The 27,185-nt window shown below is 37.9% G+C and overlaps 1 protein-coding gene across 17 annotated transcripts in view; it reads right to left on the bottom strand.

Annotated features, from left to right (window-relative positions):
* The window catches only part of LTBP1 (latent transforming growth factor beta binding protein 1), a 423,263-nt gene that overhangs the window by 53,880 nt on the left and 342,198 nt on the right, over positions 1 to 27,185 (bottom strand). For all 17 annotated transcript variants that reach the window (XM_033425264.2, XM_033425268.2, XM_033425269.2 and 14 more), the window contains one exon: positions 25,740 to 25,865. In XM_033425264.2, the coding sequence (XP_033281155.2) occupies positions 25,740 to 25,865 (126 nt within the window). The remainder of the gene's footprint in view (positions 1 to 25,739; positions 25,866 to 27,185) is intronic.

The raw sequence follows: 27,185 nt of genomic DNA on the forward strand, positions 1-27,185 counted from the left end.
CACGTTTATGTTCAAATAAAGAAATAACAAACGATAAAGAAAATGACAAGTTAAATTGCACTCGACATAATTTAGTGGGGTGGAGTTCATACTAATAAAGTTGAGTTTTCTCTTTCTAAAATTTTAAACACCAAGTCAAAAATGTTTCAAGAAGATAAAGAAGATGCATGCAATGATATTCAGCAGCTCTCTCACGTCTCTTCCTAATTGTCCAACACTATCAAGCATAACTTCAGAGACTGTCTCACTTCTGAATTGTAAAATATGAGTGACTACAAACTTTTCTTAATTTTCTCAACTCAGAACTGTGTCCGGGGCCCCTTCTCCATCCTTACCAGTCTTCTTCCTATAGTCCCACCTGCTCATCCTTCTTCTGCATCTTTGATTATTCCTCCCTGGCTCCTTCCCTCACTGTCTTCAAACATGTTAAAATCTCTTGGAAAAGCTTTCATTTTACCATGATGTCACCAACCGTGTTTTTCCATTCCTTCTATCATTGCAAAACATATCAAAAGAACTATCTACGTGCATTGCTTTTATCTCCTAATATACTTCAACAGTAAAAAGGAAACAGTAAAAATACTAATAACATTAATATTAGTACATTTCTAGAATTACTATTATAATTTACAAAATAACCTGTATAAAGTGCTTAGAACATTGCCTGGCATGTAAGGTAGGAAGTGTACATGTTACCTACTATTATTACTATTATAATGATTACTCGTCCTCCTCTTACTCCTCCCTTAATGACCTACAATCTGTCTTTCTAACTCTTTATCCCACGAAACCCCTTTGAGAAAAAACACCAAAGGCCAACCTATCGTTAAGTTCAATGATCATTTCCCAGTCAATCATCATCACCCTAGACCTCTATGTCTGGTCAACATCTTCTCCTTGAACTCCCTTTTCACGACCCCAGGCAGAGTATTATTCTCGTTCTACCTTTAACCACTCTGGCTCACTCTCATCCTTTTCCAGCCTGAAGGTGGTGTCTGCCAGGGCTCAGCCCTCCCTGGGATCTGCTTCATCCTCAGCACTCCCTTCTTCTCTGTTCTCCACCCTTTCCACACTCTCCAGACTCCACAGGGCACAAATCCCCAGAACTTTGTCTCCAGTCAGGATCCTTCTTATTCTTGATCATTTCATCTTCTATTATCATCTCAAACTTACCAAGCCTAAAACCACATTCACTGTCTTCCTACTAAACCTGACTTGCTGACCTTCGTGAGCAATCCCTCTCACCTCTATCCTTCCTTTTTTGCCTCTTCATCTTACCTCAACTTCAATGGAAAAACTCAATGAAATTATTTCACATCTTAAAAAAACGAATCTCCCTTGCAGCATCCAACACAAAGACACTCAATAAATCTGCCCTGATGGATTTTCAACGTCAGCATCAGGCTGGGATCACAACTGATTGACTAATCACAACCATGAGAAGGGTAACTGCACTGTGTCATCAAATCACTTCACACAGGCCACTGCTAATTTTAGACTTCCTGAAATGGGCACTTGTTGAAGAGATTACGTTATTCACTGAACCACGGGATTTAAGGGCTGGAAAGAAACTCAGAAGGGATTTAATTACCACTTACGTACTGACGGTCTCCCAGTCTCTCTCAAGGGCTGGCCCTCTGTCCTTTAGAACCATTTGTCTAATATCTATTGGACATGTTCACAGTAAGTGAACTTACTCACCATTTCTCCTGTATTCCCTTCTCCCGAGAACCCAACGCGTCACCCCAGCCATGAACCTTAGTGTCAATCCTTCCCTCTCTCCTACTCCTCATGCCTCCCCAATCATACCCTCTTATCTTTCCTGATATTCCTCATACTCCTATTTGGTTTATCTCTGGTCTTGTCTGCCTCCCTCTAATCCATTCTCCACCAAACTGCAAACCTGCCAGGGACATTCCCTCGCTCTGAATATTCCACCTCTTCACGGCTAGAGAATACCAACCACTCTCCTTGGCACAGCCCAGAGCCCCGAGCCCCCTTCATCGTCTGGCGTCTGGCTACATGTCTGGCCATGGTTCTTAGCCAACCTCCTTCCTAATTTATGCTCCAGTCCTATGAGGATATGCAGTAGAGTTCTTTGAAAACCCTGGAGTCTTTAATTTCTCACTGATTTTGTGCACATCTCTTCCTCCACTAGAAATTCTCCCCTCTGTCCGCTTTGCTCAGAAACTCTCCCTGGGCCTTGGTCAGCCCAAGAGACACCTCCTGTGTGGTCCCTCCTGTGTGGCAGATTTCAGGGACCCTTCTTTGTACTCCCAGAGTGTTTGGGGACATTACCGTGCTTATCAGGGCTACTTTTGGGGGTGGGGAACCTTCAACTAAACCTCACCAGCAACTTATTCCCTACGAAATGGGACAGTGGACAGCAGAGGAGGAGGAAGGGAAAGCAGTGCCTGGAAACCTGGTGGCTTTTCAGTCCAGATTCTGGAAGCAAAAGCTCTTGCTTTCCTTTTTATGAACTCTGTGCACTTACAGATGACGATTTCTTATTAATGACTGCCAGCTCAGGGACTGAATAACTGACCTTAAGGTGAACAAATCCTGAGCCGGTTATGAATTACTGGGTGTCTTGCAGTCTCAGACTTACTGTAATAGTGATTAACAGAGAAAGTTTAGATGAGCAATATTTTGGATTTCAACGAATAGGAAAAATAACATAAAATGCCTGGAGACTAGCTCTTCAACAACTAATATTTTATGAAAATGATATACTCTAACTTTCAGCAGGTTCATGTTTCAACAATGAGGTGAAGTAATAGCTTAATAAGAGGGTGTTTGTTTCACTTCTCTAATGACATATTTAAAAAAACCATCATTTCATTAGAATTTTTTTGATGACATGAGCTCTCAGAGATTTTTTTCCATTGTTAGTCCTGTCTATAAATAGATTTATAAGAACTGCTACGACTAATATTAACTCTAAGAATAAAGCTAAATGTTAAGAGAATTTATTATTATGCTAGAATAAAAGCCCGATCAAGATGCAAACTTCATTAAATGGATGAGTAAAAGCTACCCCATTTTTGCTGAAGTTGAATTTTGAATATGAAACTAAATTTTGAATGATTCATATATCACAGATTTTCTTTCTGCTTAATTAAGGATGACTCTGTTAAATTACTAAAAGGATTTTGCTTGGGCATCTGTAAAAGCCATGCATGATATTATCTATCACCAGTCATACTGTCCACCAGGTAAGTGATACAGGAGTAACTGTCCAGAGATCTCTCAGCTGACAACCCAGATGAATTTGATACACTACTGTAAAAATTGATTTCTCATGCAAGTTTTTGTTAGTTATATTTTAACTAAGCAAGGCAGATATAAATATTACCATTTCAATGGAAATGAATTCAAGAAAAAATTACACAGACCAAGGAAAGCAGACCACTGATGTGAATTTTCCAATAACAAGATAACCTAAATGTCAGAAAGAGAAATACAGCATAGTCCTGGATGAACGGAACTGCCAGGGGCTCATTTTTAAAGGAGCAATGTTGTCAATGACCAACAGGCCCACACTTTGAGGGTCTTAACCACTGTCCTACTTGGTAGATCAACTTTCCTTGTCTGTATGCTTTTTACTTAGTCCATTTTCTCAATGGACCAAAAGTTTTTTCAGAGCCTACTGACTGTTATTAGGGATTCTACATATAACAGCAGAACTCCAACCTTGTACCATGTCCTTCGATTCTCACTTAGGTAAAGTGAACTATGAAATAACATGAAAGTATGGAGAGGAAACATGATTTTCTAAAAGGAGCTGGGGTCAGGTAAACTTTATTTACTAACCAAGAAATTACAACTGTGTTCAAAGACCTCAAACAATGAACTTCATGAAAAAAACCTCAATGATTCCATTAGATGTTCTGTGTTATATGCAGAAAAGTCCATGTGCATGGGGAAAAGGGGTATTTGGGTATATTTTGTCACATAAATGATGTGGTTTTTCTTCTTTTCAGATATGCTCTTCAGTTTTTTGTTTTGTTTTGAATTAACAAGAGTCTTTCTCACTTTCTTAACATCTACCTTTGTTTTCTTGCTTTTCCTTTTCCTTATTCTGAGCAAGACATATCCATCTATTCAAGGAAGGAGCTCTCTGACGAGCCTTCCTTCTGCTGCCAGGGCTCTCTAGAGAGGTGCATGATGGGAACGGGGTGTCATTTTTGATAAGGCATGACTCATAGGAAAATCCCCACAGCTCTTGGATGGTTGGGAAGAAAAAGCCTTCCTGTCATCAAAGCATTTTTATTTATTTTTTTAAAAAGATTTTTTGGATGCGGACCATTTTTAAAGTCTTTATTGAATTTGTTACAATATTGCTTCTGTTTTATGTTTTGGTTTTTTGGCTGCAAGGCATGTGGGATCCTAGTTCCCCAACCAGGGATTGAACCTGCACCCCCTGCATTGGAAGGCAAAGTCTTAACCACTGAACCACCAGGGAAGTCCCCATCAAAGCATTTTTAGATGGATGATAAGGTTTATCTTAATTCAAAGGGACTTTGAAGATTATCCAGTTCAATCTCTTCATTTTAAGAACCAGAAGACTGAGGCCTAGAGAGGAGAAGTAACTTGCCTCAAGGTTACCCAGTCAACCAGTGGTACAACTGGCAAAGGAGCAGAGCTTAATGAAGGAACAATCTTCAGAATCTAAGTTTGTGGCTGTATCCACCACATCTTCTCGCCTCCCACCATGGTTATAAAACTGAGAGGATGAACAGAACTAACCCAATTGTGAGCCCATCAAGTACACTGGAGTGTGTACACTATGAAGGTGCAAGTCAGAACACATACTCCTAGACTTACCACTTACTGACTTACAGTTAATCAAGTAACCTCCTCTTGTCCTTCAACAAGGCCTTGACATCAAGTATCATCATACCTGAAATCTAAAGATCTGAGGTTTTGTAGGTCCTGAAGACGCTATTTTTCTAGGAGACCCTTGCAAAGAAAGACCCATCAAGCACCAGGGATGTGTAACCCACGGAATGTCCCAGGACCATGTCCAGCATTGGTGCTCTTTGGATCTCTCCATGAGAAGAAATGACCCACTGTTTCAGCCCAAGTCTTCCTGACCAACTGGAATTGTTTAAATGTTTGGCACTAGACTCTTAGGAGAATAGAGCCAAAGAAAGGGGGCTTACACTGGAAGGTATGTAGGGTTCCTGCTTCAGGAGAAATGCATCCCTCAGACTCTTTACTGAATGGAACAGAAGCAGACCAGGAGACGGTAAATCCCAGCCAAGAAGTGGGACTGAACAGTGTTAAACCAGCTGAATATCTGCCCAAAGGAATTTTTAAATGGCATGGCTATGGGCCCAAAAGAGATTAAGGTCTCTCTCACAGCATAGGAGAGAAGCCAGGATTAAACGGAAGATGAGCACAGGCCTAAAGAAAAAAAATAAAATTTAGCCAATAGGAAATTAAAAACTGGATTTGGAGACAGTCCAGACAACACAATAGGATATGGAAAGAGCCTTTTAGAAAAGGTCCACTGAGGTCTGGCAACGTCAACAAGGCTGAAGAATATGGGCCTTGTTATGGAAAATAACTTTGTTCTGGGAAGTGGGGATGAGCCAGAAAACAGCAGAAGACGACATCCTTGTGCAGAGTTTGACTTCCATGCTGTTGCCTGACAGAGAAGAAGTTGGGGAGAAAACCTGTGGACCTTGATGGTCACAAGTATGTTTTGAAAGCCAGTGGCCTAAGATCAGCAACGAGAAATGACAGATGTATAGCAAGTTATTTCAAATCCAACTTTCTAGCCCCAAATTCTGGAAAACAAGGCTGGCCAATGAGAGATCAATTTTTTTCTTTTTCCAGCCTTGAAACTCACTACTTTAAAAGAGATTTACTTGAATTATTCTTTAAAAATTACCCAGAGCAGCCTCCCAAATGCTATCTGGGAATAGCTAGACGTTCCCGAGAAACAAAACTTAAACTCTGCTCTGATTTTAATCAGTCATTACATGAATAACATATATTCACCAGCCACAGTTAAAGATAACCTAGTGGAAAACCACCCTAAAATCACAATCATCATAATCCCAAACCTATCCAAAGACACGGGACTCATCCTTGGTCACCTCCCCACATACAAGCATCGCACTCCTCTGATTTTCTCTCTTGTTCTATCTCCAATCTCTCCCCTCTTCTCCAACCTTACTGGGGGCCTCCTCATCTCTCATCGGAATTCCTGCAATGACGTTCTACCGGGTTTTGTGCTCTCAGCCACTCACTGCCGCTCCAAACCCATCCTCCACAATGAGAGGATGATTAACCTATTGAAATAGTCCAACCAAATAATTCTTTGCTTAAAGCCTCTTCAGTTTTTCTCCAGGGATAACAGTATCAAGGCCCATGCCATGTGCCTTCTGGAGCTCATCCATACTCGCTTCTCAAATTATTTGCTTTCCTAGCTGGCCCCTCTGCCTGTGCATCTTCTACTGCCCTTTCCCTGTCTACTGGATCATTCCACCAGGATCAAACACTTCCTGCTATCATCTTAAAAACAACAAAGAGCCTCAGGGCACAAAATCTCTTCAGCTAGAACCATATTTCTCACCCCCTTTTTAACAGTCAAGGTTCCAGACTTGCCTACATGTTCTGTGTCTACTCCATTAGTTCTCATTTGCTCCTGGGTGGCTCTCATATATAGTACTCCACCAAAACGGCTCTTGATAAGGTCATCATTTTGTAAAATCCAAAGGACTCTTCTTGATTGTCATGTTAATAGATCTCTCAGTGGTGTTTAACACACTTGACAACTCTCCTCTTCTTAAAGCAGGCTCTTCCCTTAGATTCCATGGTCCTATATGCTCCAGGGTTTTCTCTTAATCCTCTAGCCACATTCCACAGTCCTTCTCTTTTGCTTGACCCCTAGATGTGTTTTTCAGGGCTTAGTCCTAGGCCTTCTTTTCTTCTCATTGCATGGTCTCTCTTGATGGCCTCATCCATTCTAATAGCTTCAAACACCATCTATATCTGGGGACTTCTAGTTTGTATCTCCAGCATAGACTTCTCTTTCAAACACCAGATCTAACTTGATCCAACTGCTTGACTGTCACACCCGCATGGACATCTCAAAGGCAACTCTAGTTCAATACACCCAAATCGTACTTTTGATGTTAAAAATTTTTTTTGCTTAATTTTTCACCATGTCAGCAAATAGTGCCACCAAATATCTAATTGTTACATTCAGAACCAGGGATCTATCTTCAGTATCCCTTTTCCTCCTTACCCTACATCCAAACCAGCACTATGTTCTAATCCAGTACCAGGTTCTCTCTTCAAACCATTTCTTGAGTCATTCGTTTCTCTCCATAATACTGTTACTACTCTAGCCTAAGCTACCAATATGCTTGGTCTGAACAACATCTGAGAAGACACCCTGAGTTTTCTCTTGCCCCTCTAATCCCATTTTCAAATGTCCCCGGGGCAATATACACTTTAAAAATATAGAGTATTGAATAACATCAAACCTAAGAGTTTACTTTATATACCATCAAAAGAGAAGGAAAAAAGGCTCTGCAAATTCAAGTATTTCATACTTCTTATTTTTAGACAAATCACATCAACTGGAAGAAGCATCCCAATATTATTAAAGTATGAAAAAAATATGCATCTTAGAAATGATGAAATATAGTATATCACTGTCCTGCTTAAAATCTATCAGTCTATTTCAATTATTCTTAGAATGATATTCAAACCCTTAATGTCTCCTGTGAGGCTTTGTACATTCCATCCCCAACTCTCCAGTCCATCCCTCGCTGTGTCTCCCTCCCTCTAAGTACCAGGCATTGGTCTTTTTCACCTCCCTGAATGCACCTAGTACTTTCCTACCTCAGCGCCTTTGCCCTTCCTACAACTCCACCTGGGAACGCTCCACACCACCTCACTCTTCCATGGGGAGCTCACTCCTCAGGGCTCAGCTCAAATGCCATTTCTTAAGAGACCCTTCAGGTGAAATAAGTGAGCTTTCCCTCCTCTTTCCTCTCATTGACTCTGTTCTTTCCCTTGCAGCAGCATAATGATCTGCGGTCATATGCTTTTTGAAACGTTTACTTGTGTATTTACCGCTTGCGCCCTGCAAGTGCAGCTCCTAGAAGGCGGAGATCATGTCTGTTTTGCTAATCACTGTATGTCCATAGCCTTGAACAAAGTCTGGCACATAATAGGTGTGTAATGGCAACATTAAACATAATACTGTTGAATACAAAAGCAAGCAAGCCTTCCACAAGCCAGCCTTTGCCTACCTCTTTAGCTATATCTTATGTATCACTTTTTCCCCCATCACATATGTTCAACTGAAACTAATTTAATTGCTATGTCCCAAAATCCATGCCGTATTTCATGTCTCCAAATATTTGCTAGTGGCATCTATTATGCCAGGACACCCTCCCCCCATCCCTTCCCCACAGATCTCAGGTCATATTTTTCACCTAGATAATGTTCCTCTGCCCTCCAAGCTCTTCTAGTCTCAGCTGGAGCTTCTTAGAAGATTTTTTGACCCAACCTTGTGCTGAAAATGTGTCTACTCACACAGGCTCTTCCTGACCCTCACTAAACACTTATGAAGATCTTAGAACGATGGTATATCACATCATCACCAAAACACAAGGCTGAGCACTCACAGCCACAGCATGGGAGGAAGAACTACTGAAGCAATGGAGCTGAGCTAGAAAAACAGCTGGTAACCTAGCCATTTCCCAGTCCATCCGAAAGCAACAGTCAAGTTAAAGCTGTGCTGCAGACAGTTTAAAAAGTAGAATTTATAATGCAGGAACATGTATTTGAAATTTTCAAATTCCAATTTAAAACGCTCTTCTAGAATGAAGAGAAAAGGACAAACTGATGGGCAAGAAAACATTCATTTTTATATCCCAGATGTATGAAAGAGTTAAATACAAAAAAAAACCTCACAAAAATACTATAAGAAATATAAATATACAATTGTTCACAACAGAACAGGGAAAATGGCCAAGTATAAAGTAATGAAAGAAATAACAGCACTATAAAATTAAAAGGCAAGTTAAAGAATGGGGAAAGCATTTGTAAAATATTGATCAGTGATTATTATCCTTAGTACACATAAATCAGTTAGAAAAACTTTACCTCAGGTAGGTAAAAAAAAAAATCTCACAGAAGAAAGGAGATAAATATAAAAGAGGTTAACCTAATATAAAATGCAAATTAAATATTATTTTCTTCTTATCAAATTAACAGAAAAATATGAACATGAGTTTCTTTTTGGAGAGAATGTTAGGAGGTCTAGGAGGTCTAGACTAGGAGGTCTCATTGGGTTCTGGTGGAAGCAGAAATTGGTACATTTCTGGAAAGCAAGGAGCTCACATATGTTGTTAAGACCCATAAAGCTGCTAATATCCTTTGATCTTATAATTAAATGTCTTAGAATCTACTCTAGGGACATGATCATTGATGAAAAGAAATGTTTATATACAAGTTTCTTCATAAAACATTTTTAACGGCAACAACAACATAGGACAGAGTCTATCTCCATAATTAGGAGCATATCTTTAAAAACGTATGGTACAATCATAATTCTAAGTGAAAAAGTAAAGATAAAAGCATATGATCTTATTAAAACACTTAAATACTGAAAACTTAAAAAAGAAATAGACCAAATAGCAACTGGTTGGTTGATAAATGATTTTTTTTTCCACTTCTTAACATTTTCTATTTTTCAGATTGAGGACATATTACTCTTAAAATCAGAAAAATTATTTGTTTGCAGTCAACTATTTGAAGATATGAAAGTAAAAAATTATTCTACTTGGGTATATACCTAAGTATATTCTGCACTCTAACAGCAATGAATAAAACTGTACAAAAGTGGAATAGACGTTCATAAATATTCTAAAATATACTGAAAAACTTGTAACATTTAAATAATTCTTCAAATTGACAATTAAGAAAGCTGAATGTTTCACTTTAAAATAAACTGTTTTGCTTGAAATGATTTAAAAAAATTACTTAAGAGAAATGCTGCTGATAATTATTAAGTTAGGAAATATTTTGTTAGGAAACCATAGCAATTTTCAACAATTACAGCTGCAACTGAAAACAATAAAGCAAACAAAAAAAATCCAAACAAAAAAACTTTAAGTGCTTTTTAATCTAACCAAGATTTTTTTTTTTTCATACAAAGCTGTATTTGTTTAGTTTCAAAAACTCTGGAGACCCTGCCCAAAAGTACAATCTTCTGAACATGAATTCAGAGATTCTGTTGAATGAAAAATTAACACTTTGAACCTAATCCCTTCCTCAAACACAAATAGTACATTGCCAGTTGTAAATGTTTCTATCTGAAGATTGACTTTTCTACTGCTTACAGATAAGTATTGTATACAATTTCACTTTTTATTATGTGAAAATAGAATTTAGACCAAAACATTTTAGATCTCAAACTTAACTTTTGGTGCATTTTGTTTTCCTTTAATTCACTATTCAGTTAAAAAATCATAGGAAAACATTCTTTCCAAAATATATACAAAAAAACAAGTTGGGGTGATGTAATCAAAAATACTCTAAAAGGCGGGGGTGGGGAAGAAAGGAAAAGGAACAAAGAGATGAGACAAATGGAAAACAGAATTAGGTACAGATTTGAACCTCTCAAATACCAGTAATTAAATGTATACAAACTAAATTCTCCAATTAAAAGACAAAGATTGTCAACATGAATTAGAAAAGAACTAATATATCCTTTTTACAAGAGAAAGAACGTTCAATATAAGAACACAGAAAGACAGGAAAAGATAAGTTGTGCAACAGCAAACGAAACCATAAACAAGACGAAAAGACAACCCTCAGAATAAGAGAAAATATTTGCAAATGAAGCAACTGACAAAGGATTAATCTCAAGAACTTACAAGCAGCTCATGCAGCTCAATATCAGAAAAGCAAACAACCCAATCCAAAAATGGGCAGAAGACCTAAATAGACATTTCTCCAAAGAACACATACAGACTGCCAACAAACACATGAAAGAATGCTCAACATCACTAATCATTAGAGAAATGAAAATCAAAACTACAATGAGGTATCACCTCACACCAGTCAGAATGGCCATCATCAAAAAATCTACAAACAATAAATGCTGGAGAGGGTGTGGAGATAAGGGAACCCTCTTACACTGTTGGTGGGAATGTAAATTGGTACAGCCACTATGGAGAACAGTATGGAGGTTCCTTAAAAAACTACAAATAGAACTACCATATGACCCAGTGATCCCACTACTGGGCATATACCCTGAGAAAATCATAATTCAAAAAGAGTCATGTACCACAATGTTCATTGCAGCTCTATTTACAATAGCCAGGACATGGAAGCAACCTAAGTGTCCATCGACAGATGAATGGATAAAGAAGATGTGGCACATATATGGAATGGAATATTACTCAGCCATAAAAAGGAACGAAACAAGAGTTATTTGTAGTGCGGTGGATGGACCTAGAGACTGTCATACAGAGTGAAGTCAGAAAGAGAAAAACAAATACCATATGCTAACACATATATATGGAATCTAAAAAAAAAAAAAGGTTATGAAGAACCTAGGGGCAGGATGGGAATAAAGACGCAGACTTACTAGAGAATGGACTTGAGGACATGGGGAGGGGGAAGGGTAAGCTGGGACAAAGTGAGAGAGTGGCATGGACATATATACACTACCAAATGTAAAATAGCTAGCTAGTGGGAAGCAGCAGCACAGCACAAGGAGATCAGCTCAGTGCTTTGTGACCACCTAGAGGGGTGGGATAGGGAGAGTGGGAGGGAGGGAGACACAAGAGGGAAGAGATATGGGGATATATGTATATGTATAGCTGATTCACTTTGTTATAAAGCAGAAACTAACACACCATTATAAAGCAATTATACTCCAGTAAAGATGTTAAAAAAAAAAGATAAATTGTGCAAAATTTAACTGAAAGCATATGTAGCTATATGAAAGATAAAGTAGATTTAAAGGTAAGATGCACTGATAGAGACAAATAGTGACATTTCAAAGGGATGAAAGGTTCAATCCACCAGGAAGATACAAAAATCTATGTTTAATTCCTGTGTCAGAAAATATATAAAACAAAATCCAGAAAACTAAAATTAGAAACATAAATCTCCATAATAATGGAGATTATAAAATACTCCCTCAGAAAATTATGTAATAAGCAGGAAAAAAACCAATAGGGATATAGATGATATGAACAACACAATTTACAAACTGATCCCAATTAATATACACAGGTCCAAATGCAGAATATACATTGCTTTTAAGTACACAAGGGATAGTTACTAAAAGTGACCATATTCTGAGCCACAAAAAACTTTAAGGATTGAAGTCATTGCAAGTATGTTTAGCTGACTAGAGAAATTAATAACAAAAATATAAGTAAAAATCTATAAATTTCTAGATATTAAACAAAACAACTCTAAATAATTCATTGGTCAAAGAAAAAAGACAATGGACTTGAAATATTTTTATCTGAATAACAAAAAGCCATCAGAACTTGTGAATGCAGTAAAGCCATTCTTAGTCATAAATACATATATTAGAAAAGTTTGAAATCCAATGATCCAAGGATCAATCACAAGAAGTTAGAATTAAGGACAAATTAAACCCCAAGAAAGTAAAAAGAAAAAGTATAAAAGCAGAAATTAATATAATCGCAAACAAAGAAAACTTAACAAAAGAAAGTTGTTTCTTTGCAAAGACCAATACCCCCTAGGAAGACTGAGAGCAAAATAGTGAAAGCATAAATTACTAAAATAAAAAATGGAAGGCATTACTACACATTCTACTGACATTAGGAAGAGATAAGAAGATGATATTAAGAACAACTTTGTGCCAATGCACTGGAAATTTTACCTAAAGTGTATAGATTCCTTGAAAAACAAAAGTTACCAAAACTGACATGAAAAGTCAAAAAACAATGTTATTTTATCTTTTAAGTACATCTTAACTACAGTTTAAAAACTTTCATAACACACACACCCCCAAAATAAAACAAAACCAAAAATTCCAGGCACAAATGACTTTACCTGTAAATTCTTCAAGGAATCCGAGGAAAAAGTAATACCAATTTAACACATACTTTTTTCAGAAAAACCGAAAGAAGGGATACTTTCAACTTATTTTATGAAACCAGAACCACCATGACTCCACAACTTTACCAGGACATTAAGAGGAAGGAAAATTTACATGAACACGGATGTAGATATTCTAAAAAAATGTTATCAGTTTGCCTCTAGGGATATGTAAGAAGGCTAATACGTCATGACTAATGGGTTTATTGTAAGAATGCAAGGGTATTTTCACTAAAAAAAAGAAATTAATATGGCTGGAATGCGCATGTGATGGTGACCACTAGAGCTACCATCTTGGACCATGATATGGAAACCACATGTCAAGGAGAGCAGAATAAAACAGATATTGTCTGGGTTGCAGTGCTGTACACTTGCATTCTGAACCCTCGATTACCTGTTCTTGAACAGCTACATAGAGAGAAACAAACTTTCATCTTGCTTAAACAAATCAGTCCATGCAATTCACATTAACAGAATAAAGGAGAAAATAATTTTTTTAATAGACACAGAAAAAGCATCTATTACAATTCAAAACCATTCATAATAAAGACTTAGCAAATCATAACTAAAAAAGAATTTCCTTATCTGATAAAGAGTACATATTAAAAACAAAAACAAAACTATGGCAAACACCATACTTAAATATTAAATGCTTTCCCTGCTGAGATCAGGAATGAGACAAAGAAGCTAGCTATCACAACCTTTATGTAGTAGAGGTCCTAGAAAGACTAAGATAAGAAAAGTATAATTATCAAAAGAAAATAAGTAAATAGTTTTTCATCTACAACATAATGGTTTATGTACAAAATCCAAAAGAATCTGCAGATAAACTACTAGAAATAACAAGTAAATTTAGTAAAGTAATAGATACAAGGTCAATGTACAAAAATCAAATGTAGCTCTATGCACTAGTAACAAACAATTAGAAGGGTAAAAAAACCCACTTTAAGTACCACTCACCACAGCACAAAAATATTAAAAACCTAGGCATAAGTCTAAAAATATTGTGTAAGACCTTACACAAAAAAAGCTGCAACGAAACACCAAGATAAATGAAAGAAAACCTAAACAAATTGAGGGATATGTCTTATTTATGGATTGGAAGACTCAATACTGTAAAATGTGAAATCTTCCCAAATTGACCTATTGAGTCAATGCAATTCCAAACAAAATCTCAGCAGAGTTTTTTTTGGTGAAAATTGATAAGCTGATTATAAAACTTATATAGAAATGAAAAGGGCCAATGAATAGGCCTGAAAATCTCAGTGGACAACAAAATATAACAATTTAGAATTTCCAGCACCATATATTTAAATTGATTATAAAGCCACTGTAATTAAGAGAGTATGCTATTGGAGCAAGGGTAGATAAGTAAACCTATGGATAGAATGAGGAAGAAATAGACCCATATATATTTGACCACATGCTTCATAACAGAGTTACCAGTGCAGATCAGTGGGGAAAGGCTGCTCTTCTCAAACAGCCACGACCCAAATGGACATAGGAAAAAAGTATTGAGTTGGCCAAAAAATTCGTTCGGCTTTTTCCAGAAGATGGCGCCATGACCCAAACGATCTTTTTGGCCAACCCAATAAATCTTGACCTCTATTTCGCACCATATGCAAAAATCAATTTCATGGCAAGGACAGATTCCAAATGTAAAATATAAAATAAAGCTTTCAGAAGAAAATATAAAAGGTATCATAATGACTTCAGGGTTTGCAAAGATTATGGACACAACAAGTACTGATCTCAAATGAAATAATGAAAACACTGGACTTCATTAAAATTAAGAACTTGGGTTCAACTGAAGTTACCATGGAGAGAATTGTTGTGTAGGGTACCTCCTTTTGAAGAGGTTTGTTATACAGAAGTAGACAAATGAAACAATTCTGAAAGAGCCAATATAAAGGTATGAAAAGTTGTTGCACATCAGTCCTCACAAGGGAAATGCAAATTGACACCACAGTGAGATACCATTACTCAGCATGGCTAACCTTTAAAAGGACTGACAATTCCAACTGTTGACAAGATGTGGCACTGGAAGTCTCAAACTTAACTGGTGGCAGTGTAAACTGGTAGTCTGAAAAACTGGCTGTATTTATGAAAATGAGACATACATATGTTCTATGACCTATAAATTACACTACCAGGTAATATCCAACAGAAATTAGTGATTACATCCACCAAAAGGTATGTTCAAGATTACTAAGGCTTTATTTACAACAGTCCCAAACTTGAAGAAATCCAAATGGCCATCAACAGTAGAATGGATACATAATTGTAGTATATTCATACAATGAAATACTGTACAGCACTGAAGATGAAGTACTGCTACATATAACACAGGTGAAGTTTATAAGCATAATGTTGAATGAAATAAGCCAGACACAAATGAATACCTACTACATAATTCCACTGATACAATGTTCAAAAACAGGCAAAACAGAGCCATGGTAATGAAGACAAAATGGTGGTTACTGCTGTGTACGGGTATTGGGCAGGGGGATGGGTAACAATCAGGAAGAAGCTTGAGAAAGCATTCAAGGGGCTCATTACCAAGTGTGCTCACTCTGTAAAAGTTTATCAAAAGTACCCTTATGACTGATGCACTTTTCTTTATATATTTTAAGCAATTTAAAAAATTTACTTAAAAAAAAATAAAAGCCAATCCACACTGCTATATTTCCTGGTTAAAGACCATCTTACACATTCAAAAGCTCATTCTGTCTCCCTTTCTCCTTGGTAAGAGATATATACTTATTAGACTAAAATATTAAGGGACTCTAAGTAGCAATCCTGGTCACCACTCGCTACCCGTCCATTGTAAGCCATTCAAATACTCTGACACTTAAATTCCTTCCATATGCAAATGAAGTCATTATTTTTCTTTTTGTTTTTTCTTAAGTAGGAATACAGGTGAAAATAAGAGAACCGATGTAACACAATACATCTTTTCTTAAAATTTTAACATTTCTATGTGACCCACTGCAAGTCAAGGGAATCATTTGAATACTGTCCAGACTATGCTACTATTTTTTGTCTCGTAGAAGGTGATGGAGAATTACTATGGAATGAATTTTTAAATCATTTTCTTAGAATTATAACAGCATTGCTCTATGTTCAGAACAGACTGGAATCCTAATGTTCCAGGATATAGGGTTTTAGGAATCATGAATATTTAAACAGAAACATGTGATGTGCAAAGGGAGGTCATATTTGACTATTAAGCATTAATGATGATTGATCTGGATCAGTACAGCTCCCCAGGCCCTTACTGGCAACACTCCCTCCCACGTGCATCTGAACTGCTGAGAGTGGGCTCCTGGTTCTCTCTTTCTCTACCCCACATGCCCTTTCATAAGTTTAAAATTAATACAGCTAGTAAATATTCTTCTACATGAGGGTAAAATATAAAATTAATGAGTTTTTAAATTTTGTGGTTTTTTTAAAGACCCCAAAAAGTCCTAAGAATTTTTCAAGTATTTAAATTATGTCCCTTCTCATTTCCATTTGGCTTTTGAAGACAAGGAAGTGGAATAAATGTACAGAAGATTATCTCTATTATTCAAAATAAGGCCAAGGATGAAAATCCTCATGAATGAAATAATTTTAGGTCAACTGCTTTAGAAAAAACTTCAGAAGAGTGTTTTGGCTTTCACATTCCAAACCGTATTAACAAACTCATGCAGTGAAAGACTAAGAAAATGGGGAAAGTGGTCTGTCTCACTTCTCCTCAGGTTCTGTAGCTGCAAAGGGCATCTGTGTCATTAAACAGCTCTGAAAGCCTGCAGTTTGCACTGGGTACAGATCTTTCCCCTCAGAAAACGGAGACACAGGTGGAGGGAAGAGGCGCTGCCTGGGGAAGCCACTGCAAGCACCAGATGTTTGTTCAATTACGATAAAACCTCGTATTATCGGTGAAAATCCAAAACTGAGTATCTGTGACATTTAAAGGAAAAACTCTGAGTTAAGTTGAAAAGGTAGTATATTTTTAATGAGACACCAAACACTTCTTTTCACAAAAGCAAAACTTGTAAACACAATAAATCATCCATGCTTCTTTCTAGAGAAAGAGAATCAAAGTGATTTCTGAACTTAAAAAGCCATTTTCTTCCTATTTCTTCCCACGATGGACTGAAAAAATGTTATATAAAAACTGGGAAACTGAATGAGAAGGATTTGAATTTGCCACAGAAAAAAAATTTCTAAAAATTTAAAGAGAAGAAACTGGATGAAATCTTTTGAAAAACACTTTTCTACTCCCAAAGGTAAAGAATAACCCTCGTTTACCATCATATAATGGAATATCACAAAAAGTGGAGTGTTTGAATAAATTCTCCATTTTGAATAAATTCCATGCCATTAAGAAAAAGTTCTTTAGATATTCGTGGAAAATATCCTGAACTCCAATTGCACATTTCTTCTGCCACAATTACTTGAAAAAGATACTCTGTGTGTTTTTACCTTGTATCAGTTTTTAAAACGCAATGTTTTGTCTTATCAGGTCAATTTATAACCGTTTGGATTATCTCTGCATTCATTTAATGGTTTTATATTTTAACACCTGAGCTTTTCTAAAAAATATCTCATTCTAACTTCAGAGTCATGCTGTACATTTTCCCTTTTCATATAGTGTCTCTTACACTAAGAGGTGCTGCCAGTGAGACTGGGAGAAAACGCTAAGCACAGGCCAAATACATCAAACCCCAGATTCATCTTTTTGACACTTGGGCCCCAGAGGCAATATGAGATCAGCCAAAAAAATTCCCATTTTTTTTCACTATTCTAATTTTTCTCTTTCTATATTCAAACAGGAGGCCAAGAAAGACTAGTTATGAGACCACAGAAGATAGACAGTGTACCTCTAGAAATAACAGTGTCAATACTTAAATGCAAATAAGCATTTGCATGAGTGATCAGTTTACTGGCAATTGACACATCACACACTTAAAAACTTGAAATACCTCAGAGGTGAATGGGGAAAGTTAGTCACATGTAATGCTTAGGGAACACAAAAGGTGAGGAATTTAAAGCAAATTATGTATAAATGAGTTACTGTACCGTATTCTACATGACTTTAATAAAATTGGGGGTTTAAAAATGGAAAAAATATAGTAATTTGTTTATATCCAGACCTGGACTTAGAAGTATCAGACAATTTAATTCACAAACAATACAACTGTGTGTTGTATATTTGCTAAGCACAGATCATATAAAAATAAATAGATGTTAAATGTCCCCTTCCTTTTAGGTGCCCACATATTAAGGGAAACAAACAGCAATAACTAGAGTGCCCATGTAAGAAGTGCTAAAATACTAACAATTCACATTCATCGAGCATGTTCTAGGGGCCAGGCTGCATTCTAAGTTGATACTTGCCAACACATATCAACATACTTACCTCTCCCAACAAACTCTATCTAGGTGCTGTATTTTATCCTCATCATGCAGTGGGGAACTGAGGCACGTGAGCATCTTACTCAAGTCCACACAGCTTGGAAGTGCTGGAGCAAGAGTTCAAGCCCATGTATACTCAGACTCCACAGCCTAACGTCTTAACCACTGCTGCACCAAATACTAAGCAGGGTGTGCTTTAGGGAATGAAATCCTCAAAAAAAAAGGGAAGCCTTCGCAGAAGTGCACAACACACTCAATTATGTCTGTTTCCTGACAGTCCAGGATGAGTTACAGACAGTTCATCATCCCTTCATTCGTTCACAAAGTATTTATTGGGCCCTAACTAATGGCACAAAGTAGTGAACAAAACAGATGAAGATTCCTGTCTTATCAGCCTTAGAGTCTACCAGGGGGGTCGGACAATAAATAATAGATAAGACATAGAAGGAGAATAAAGTAGTTTAAAAAAAAAACAGGGAACGGGAATGTTGGGGGTGAGTGAAGGTGAGAAAGGGTGGTTAGAAAAGGGCTTACTGACAGATGAATGGGTAAAGAAGATGTGGTACATACATACAATGGAATACTACTCAGCCATAAAAAAGAACAAAAGAATGCCATTTGCACCAACATGGATGCAACTGGAGATTATCATACTAAGTGACGTAAGTCAGAAAGAGAAAGACAAATACCGCATGATATCACTTATATGTGGAATCAAAAATATGACACAAATGAACCTGCCTATGAAAGAGAAATAGAATCAGGGACATAGAGAATAGACTGGTGGTTGCCTAGCAGGAGGAGGGTGGGAAAGGGATGGATTGGCAGTTTGGGATTAGCAGATACAAACTATTATATATAGAATGGATAAACAACAAGGTCCTACTGTATATCGCAGGGAACTATATTCAATATCCTATGATAAACCATAATGGAAAAGAATATGAAAAAGAATGTATATATATATGTATGACTGAATCACTTTGCTGTACAGCAATAATTAACACAACATTGTAAGTCAACTATACTTAAAAAAAAAAGAGAAAAAAAAGGGCTTACTGAGAAGGTGACGTTAAATAAAGATCTACAGTAGATGAGAGGTGACAATCTCTGCACTTCTTATTAGTATAATAAATTTCTTTATAGTAAGCTGCTCATAGCCGCCAAAAGCATACCAATTAGTACTTAACCTACCTATAGGTTTGTTGTGAAGATTAAAAGAGAAAATGGGTACAACACGCTTAGCATAGTGCCTGGCTCCTAACAAGAACTCAGTGAACGCTGGCTATTACTATTACTGCTGTTGTTTTAATAAAGTCATGAAATCAGACATGTGAAGTATCTCCGGTCCACTCACACTGGGCGTCCAAGACAACCATATGATATTCTCTGTTAGGTGCCTAAAAAGTAACTGCTTCTGGAATCGATATATTAAGCATTACAATGTAGGTCTAAAGTATAAAAATATTATTCACAACAACCTTCCATGATCTCTCAAGAACTTGGGTTGTTGATGACATCAAAAGACTGGTCAAAGTAGATGCAGGAAGCTCTCGGTGCCCCAGACATGAGCTGGGGGAGGGGGGGCCACAGTAGGAAGTGTGAGGGGCAGCCCGCCTATTCACAGACTTCCCTTTCTGGCAGTTTCATGTCTATTTTTTTGGCTGCAAGGAAAAGTGTTCACTTCTTCTAATAACAGATGATTTTCCATAGCTCTGGGGTTTTAAAAGGTCAGCAGCGATAAAAGGCTTAGGAAGAGCTCTTGAATTTTTTTTTGCTACCATTATGAATTTCTTTATAAAAATGTTCATATATGGAGGACAATCAAACAATGCATGGAAAATATGTATTCCAGGTCCAAAAGCAGTTTATTCCAGCAAGATTTCCTCAGCTCTCTCCCTAATGATTTGATCATCCATTTCATTCACTTCTGCAGAAGTACATTCACAGGAGGAGTGAGTGTGAAGAACAGTAGCCTTTACAGCAAGAGGCCACTTCCCTTCCTTACCTGGAATGTTGTCTGATCCTTTTTTACACAAGGGAGGGAAAGGATCCTGTTAAGCTGAATTCCCTGTCTTTAGAAAAGCAACACTCCGGCTGTGTTCTCTTACTGGGCTTTTCAGTTTCCAACTCTAAAAGTACTAAAAAAAAAAAAACCCTAAAAATCTTTGCGCCAAGCAGCCAGATGTAATATATTATTGTGTCAGGGTACTTCAATGTCCTACTTGGCTAAGTCATTTTCAAAAATATTTTCTCTTCGGTGATAGACATAAAGTTCTATCTCCATGCCACAAAACCACCAACTGCCTTGGAGTGTTGTCAACAATGGTTTTATACTTTCTTTCTACACTGTTCATAGAAAATGTACCTCAAAGTCTGAAAACAAAACCACACTAGCTCCCAGTTCGTTTTTATTTCTTTGATTTGGCAAAGGTTGCCTTTACTGTATTTTCTGGTTCCCAGCGAACACAAAATTGGCCTAAGAGTTGGGCCCAACTTCTTTTAATCTTTCTGATATCACTGTTCTCAGTCAACTTCAAGAAACTAGCCATCTTACCACTTGCATTTGTTGTGTTTTCCCTTCCAGATGAATGAGTTAGCAAGAAGTGGTTTATAGTAGATATCTAAATAGGTTACAGGATTAGAGCCTTTACAGCTTGATTTGAGTGCTTTGGGATTCAGAGTTCAGCCTAGATGTGCTAAGAAGTCCCCTTCCAATCCTATAGTTCTCAATTTTTAAATCAATATGAGAGTTGTTTTGAATATGAGAGAAGTTCCTGATCACATACTCCATCGGGGGTATTATTTTGAAAAGTGAGAAACAAACAACAAAATTCAGGGGAGAAAAAGATAGCAGTCGAATATAGACTTGAACTTAAAGGTTTTGATTTTTTGGTTTTTTTCTGATGAAAAACAGGTAATGCCAGGAAGGCCTGATTTTTAAAAACAGACTTTAAAGAGCAGTTTCAGGTTCACAGTAAAATTTCACAGAAAGTTTCCAGATTCCCCTTGTTTTCCCAAAACCCTCCCCTAGCGTCACCCACTGTCAACATCCCCCACCAGAGGGCTCCATTTGTTACAACTGATGAACCTACACTGACACGTCATGATCACCCAAAGCCGAGAATTCACGTGAGGGTTTGCTCTTGGTGTTGTACTCTGAGTTTTTATTCCCCTGTCCGGACAACAGAACTCATGTTGGTAATTGGAGAAAGGCCTTTAGCAGATAAGCTCATGTCCTCTTGTCTATTTATTGACAGGCTATTATCACTTAGCCAGGAGATGATCAGTTTGAAAAAGAAAGGCACTTGATATGGCTTTATCTGTTACTCAGACACAATTTTAGTATTACTTTCATTAACCCACATTACAGAGGCAGAACAGCCCATTGTGACTACCCTAGTCTGTATTGTACCAGCTTCCATTCTTCACTCTAGACCTCAGAACCCCATTACTCCACTCTTTTTCATGGGGCTTATCACTGTCTAGCATATTACATAGTTTGCTTATTAGTTTATTCCCTTCAAGAAACTGGGGATCTTTTTTGGTTCACTGACACAGCCTCAGTTCCTAGAGGAGTGGCCAGTACCTAGCACACACGTAATAAATATTTGTCAAACGGATGAATGAATGAGGCTTCTTTCTAAAGGACAGGGCTTTAGGGAGTTATTTTGGTCACGGTTTGGAGGCCTAATCAGCCATGACTAAGCAGGTTCCGTAAGTCACCAACGCTCCCTCTGTGTTGCCGGGCTCCTCTGAGGTCCCTGCTAGACCAGTGTGCCCAGTCTATTATGTGAACAGACTAGAAATAGAAAGCACAGTGGGGTCTAGAGATGCCCAATGTCCCCAGTTCTACTTGTTGTCATACAAGGTCTCAGTCAACCTGGACACCCAACTGGGAGAGCACAGCCATTCCTGGCCAAGAGCAGCCTGCCCAGAGGCACATGGATGGAGTGATGCCAAGTCAGAGACCAGGAGGCATTTCTCTATGGGAGTCAGGGGACAGACAAGGTGACACTGAGGATACAGTCACAGGTTTCCCTATTCTTCTTTCCACTCACTCACATCCTTCTGATGATGAAGAAACCAAACCCTGAGTCAGCTTATAAACGGGATGATACATATTATTCCTAAGAATTAAAACGCTGCAATTTAACAAGTGGGGAAAAATAAAGGAGCCAAAGAAGTGTAACTTTTTAAAACAAATCGATAAGATAAATTGAAATATAAAACAGTGAGCTGAATGAAAGAAGAAAAATTTCCTTTGTTTTCCTACACAAAATAAAAGCTCTGGCTAGAGGGTGCAGGAGGTGGCAGGAAAAGATGAACTGCAGTTATGAGAAGAAAAGAAAGAATTACCGAGAACTACCGAGGTGGAAGTAAACCAGAAGGGTCCTGCTCCCCTGCAGTTTACTGACATCCACATGTAGGACTTGGGGAAAAAAACCCTGTGCATTATAAATTATATATGGCATGCCATACCCTGCACTTATTTATATCCATGAAGTATAACCATGTTATATTATTTAACTACACCAACGTAATTTTCTATATGTACTATTTACTTATTGATCCCTGAATCCCTTCCTAGAATGTAGGCTCCATGTGGACAAGAACAGTGTGTGTCTTGCCCTCGGAACGGTTATGGTGCCTGGCATAAGACAGGCACTCTGTCACTGCTGAGGGAATGAATAAATAAATAAATAGCTGCTCACCCATCACTTCCTTCCCACTCCACTCAAACTTCAAATGACACTGTTGTTCTTCTTTATCTCACGTGGGAAAAACAAGATGCTTCTCCATCCTCTCCCACATACGTGCTCCCAGAGCGGCACATACATAAGGGAAAGGAAGGAGCCAGTGGTGCTGTGTGTATTTCCAAAGAATCGGCCATGCTACTTGATACCTGAGACAGTTCATGCTGAAGAGTACACCTCTTCGTTGTGGTTCAATAACTGTGCAGAGATGCTGACAGCTCTCCAAGTCATAGGAAATCAGGGAAGGGCCCTCCTTCCCTCATCTGGGTGGGATTCCTTCAGCCCTGCTTAAAGCAGGCTATGCCAGCCCTCACACATCCAGGTGGCTTCAACTGCTTTAATTAGAAGTTCGGAAGTAAGCTGGTAGATGGGCATGAAATAAGGGTGCCAGCCACTTCTCAATGTTAATTCAAGTCCTATGCACATCACCTCCATAGATAAATTCCCATCGCATGGACTAGCTTCGTCCTACACCACCGCCAAAGGTAGAATCAGGACATACTGCTACTGTCACAAGTTTCAGACTAAGTCCAACAACAGAAAATTTGGACCAGTTTAATATATTGGATTAAGACCACAAAAAATGAAAATCTTGCAAAGCTTATTCTAAAAAGAGATTAACATGCCTAATAATTAGGGAGCTTTCTAGTTATACTGCCATATATCAGAACAATATTCTAAATTATCTACTTTTTTACTTTTGTAAAACTATCCAGATTCTGGAGTAAAAAATATGAAACAAGTGTCAAAGACAGTATACTAAAGTACAGTAATTTACAAAGCACTGGAAGTTTTCTAAAAACACATTTTAAAATGAAAATCTCTGCCAAGTAAATGACTCACAAAATTAGAACTGCAACTAAATTAGAATGATTATGTAACTCTGGAGTTGCAGAAATCAGGATTTTAAAAGATACAGAATTAAAGACAAATTATAAAGTACAAAAGAAAAAATAAATGGAATATGCTTATATTGGTATAGTCTTCTGGAGCAATGGCTTTGACTGGTGAGCCCTTGAGGTGACTTACATTTTTTCTGAATATAGTTTTTGCATGGCACAGCTATTGGCAGTTGTAACTGGGACCATTTTTCAGCAAAGGAAGCCCTTACTAACCATGTTTTAGAGCTAGCTGAAGAAGCAAACCTGCACCTTTCTAGAAGGCAGGGAAATGTGCATTCTGCAAATTCATTTCGTCCGTGACTCAGATGGGCTAGCACCCTGTTCCCTCCACCAGGGAATACCGTGATCCCCCCAGAATGTATGCATTCATGCCCTGTCTTTCTTAAGAGCTCTAAATATAAAACTAATTAAAACTTGAACCACTGAATCATGGAGTAAACCTCTCATGGCCATCTTTATGTTTTTCTCCATTTCCCCACTTTTGATCACTTTCAAACCCCTCAGAATCTGCTTGTTTAAACCCCACCCTGCACTCTCTCTCTTTCACTTGAAACCAAATCTGGTATCAATGTTTTGTCTGCTCAGCAAGAGAGCAATTTCAACAATCTCCTGCTTTTTATAAGATCAGTTTATTCTTCCCAATATAATAATTAGTTTCAGATGAACCTGGTTGCCGTTCCTTGGCTTGATTCCACTGTGGTATGGGTAAGGAGAGCACACACTTCCTGCTGCACTATTTTTTAGAGCAAAGCATTTGGATCCTATCATAGGCCCAGAACAAAACCTTCATACTTCTTTAAAACATAGCTGGGTTTTGATAACCTAGATTCACAAAGGGATGGATTAAAATTATGATTATAGGAATCTTCTCGGTTTACTTTTATAAAGGTTCAGATGAATTATTCCTCAATTTATCAAACTATAATAAGTCATCAAGATATAAATCTTATGAATATAACCAGTGCTGTATCCCTGCAAACATACAGAGGTTGCCAATGGGAAGCCCACAGTGTTATCTTAACATCTTACAAGTTAATTAGCTTTTAGGACATAACAAATACTGATAGATAAGAAAATATACTGGCTTAGAGCTAAGGATATTAGAGGAATAACTCTGGAAAATCTCTGCTGACAGTGGTGCAGAGAAAAAAATCAAGCAAGGCATTTTTATAAACAGAATGATTCAGATGGTCTATATGAAGCATAATCAAAACTGGCAGAATCTCGAGTTACATCAGGATGTTGTCCCCGTTTTCCTTTAGGTCCCCCATGCGCACCTAAAATCATCACCTCCCACACATTTTGACTTGTTAATTCAGTACCAGTAGTGGAATCACCTGTGAGTATTTTCACCATCATAATGGCCGTTTATCCTGTTTGTAAATCCCAGCCACCCCGAGCTGTGATTTCGGGTAGGGGTCATCTTGGTGCCTACATGTTCTAAGGCCTTAAATCATGCGTGTCTTTCAGTGTCTCAGAGCCTTTGCCTATTGAAATAGAGAGTGATCTCCTCTCTGCTTTATCATGCAATAATTATGTGATGTCTTATGGTTTGTCTTACCTTCACATGTATGTCCATCTGCAGAGATTGAGAAACCCTGCTCGCAGACGCAGTGAAAAGAACCGTCTGTGTTGAGACACTCTCCATGAGGACCACAGAGTCCAGGCTGTTCACATTCATTAATATCTGGAATCGAGAAGAGTTCCACATACTTGAAAAAAATCTGTTTTGTTTTCTTATGATACCAGACATACAGGAAGAAAAATCTATTGCAACATGGTCAGACACTTCTTTGATGGTACAACTATTCAGTCTGTACGCACACCAGACCACAAGACAAGTTGGACTGTCAGCGGAGAGAAACTACTTAGGATGAATCACAGGAACTAGCCAATGTTCAAACCACTTTCAACCTAAAATTAAAAAAAGCAGTTTCATAGTTTCAACCCAAAGGTACCCTTTTTTTTAAAAGACATATTGGAGGCTTGAGGGTCTACAATCAAATAAATCCTCTGTGAAATATTCTTCAGTGTGAATACTGTGCTGTCCTTTGTCCCCTCCCACCACCATGCAGACAACTCTCCTGTGGCCTGTACGTCTCCCCACGTCCATGCCCTATCCATCCCTGGGACGTGAACTTCTTAAGGGCAAGGCTGGACGTGTCTTACAGTGTTTGGCTCAAAAATGGCACTTCTCAGATGTCTGAATATACAAATGAAATAGACTACAATCTATATTTCACTGAAAATGGATACAAGAAATAAAGTACAAGAAAAAGGCCTTTTATACAAGGCAAAGTCTTAATATTGGCACAGCTCTGTGATGATGAAATTAGTGAATGAGCATCAGGCGCTATTTAATGTAGTACCCAACACAACCAAGAGCATGAACAAATCATGCTGTAGTTGTGTTGACCATCTCATACTCTGCTTACCCTCAATGAAGAATGATTATGCTCCCTGTAGCCAGGGTGATGATCACTCCTAAACACTGATAATGCCTGAGGTATTTGGTGTAAATGCAGTGTTCTTTCAAACTAATCCTAGTTATACTGGCTAAGAGTGCCCACAGTGGACAACATAAGGAATCATGGAGAATGGTTCACCTATTCACAATGGTGCTGACACATGCAACTGCCTATGCGCACTGCATTTTAACTGCTGTTTGTCTCATCTGTGTCCCTCTTGCACTGACTGCTTCTTAAGGAGAACTGCGTATTTTAACTCTGAGTCCCCAACTCCTAGCACAGCAAGTGAACAGTGTACTATGAATGTTTGCCCACCAAAAAATGTCACAGTTTTGTTCATTCTCTAATAACTGAAGAGTGATTGATTGAGGCTCTCTTAGTTAATTGGGGGTCATAAAAAGTATCACAGGTCCTTGGCACCATCCAGGCGCTAGCCCTACTAAGGTCATTTTCCTATCTTTCTGAAGTCTCCTAGGTCCTCCTCTTTATCTCTTGCTAAAGAGGTCCTCAACATATCCTCTTAAAAATCCATCTTTAAT

Source organism: Orcinus orca, chromosome 13 (assembly GCF_937001465.1).
Source record: "Orcinus orca chromosome 13, mOrcOrc1.1, whole genome shotgun sequence".
NCBI classification, from domain to species: domain Eukaryota; kingdom Metazoa; phylum Chordata; class Mammalia; order Artiodactyla; family Delphinidae; genus Orcinus; species Orcinus orca.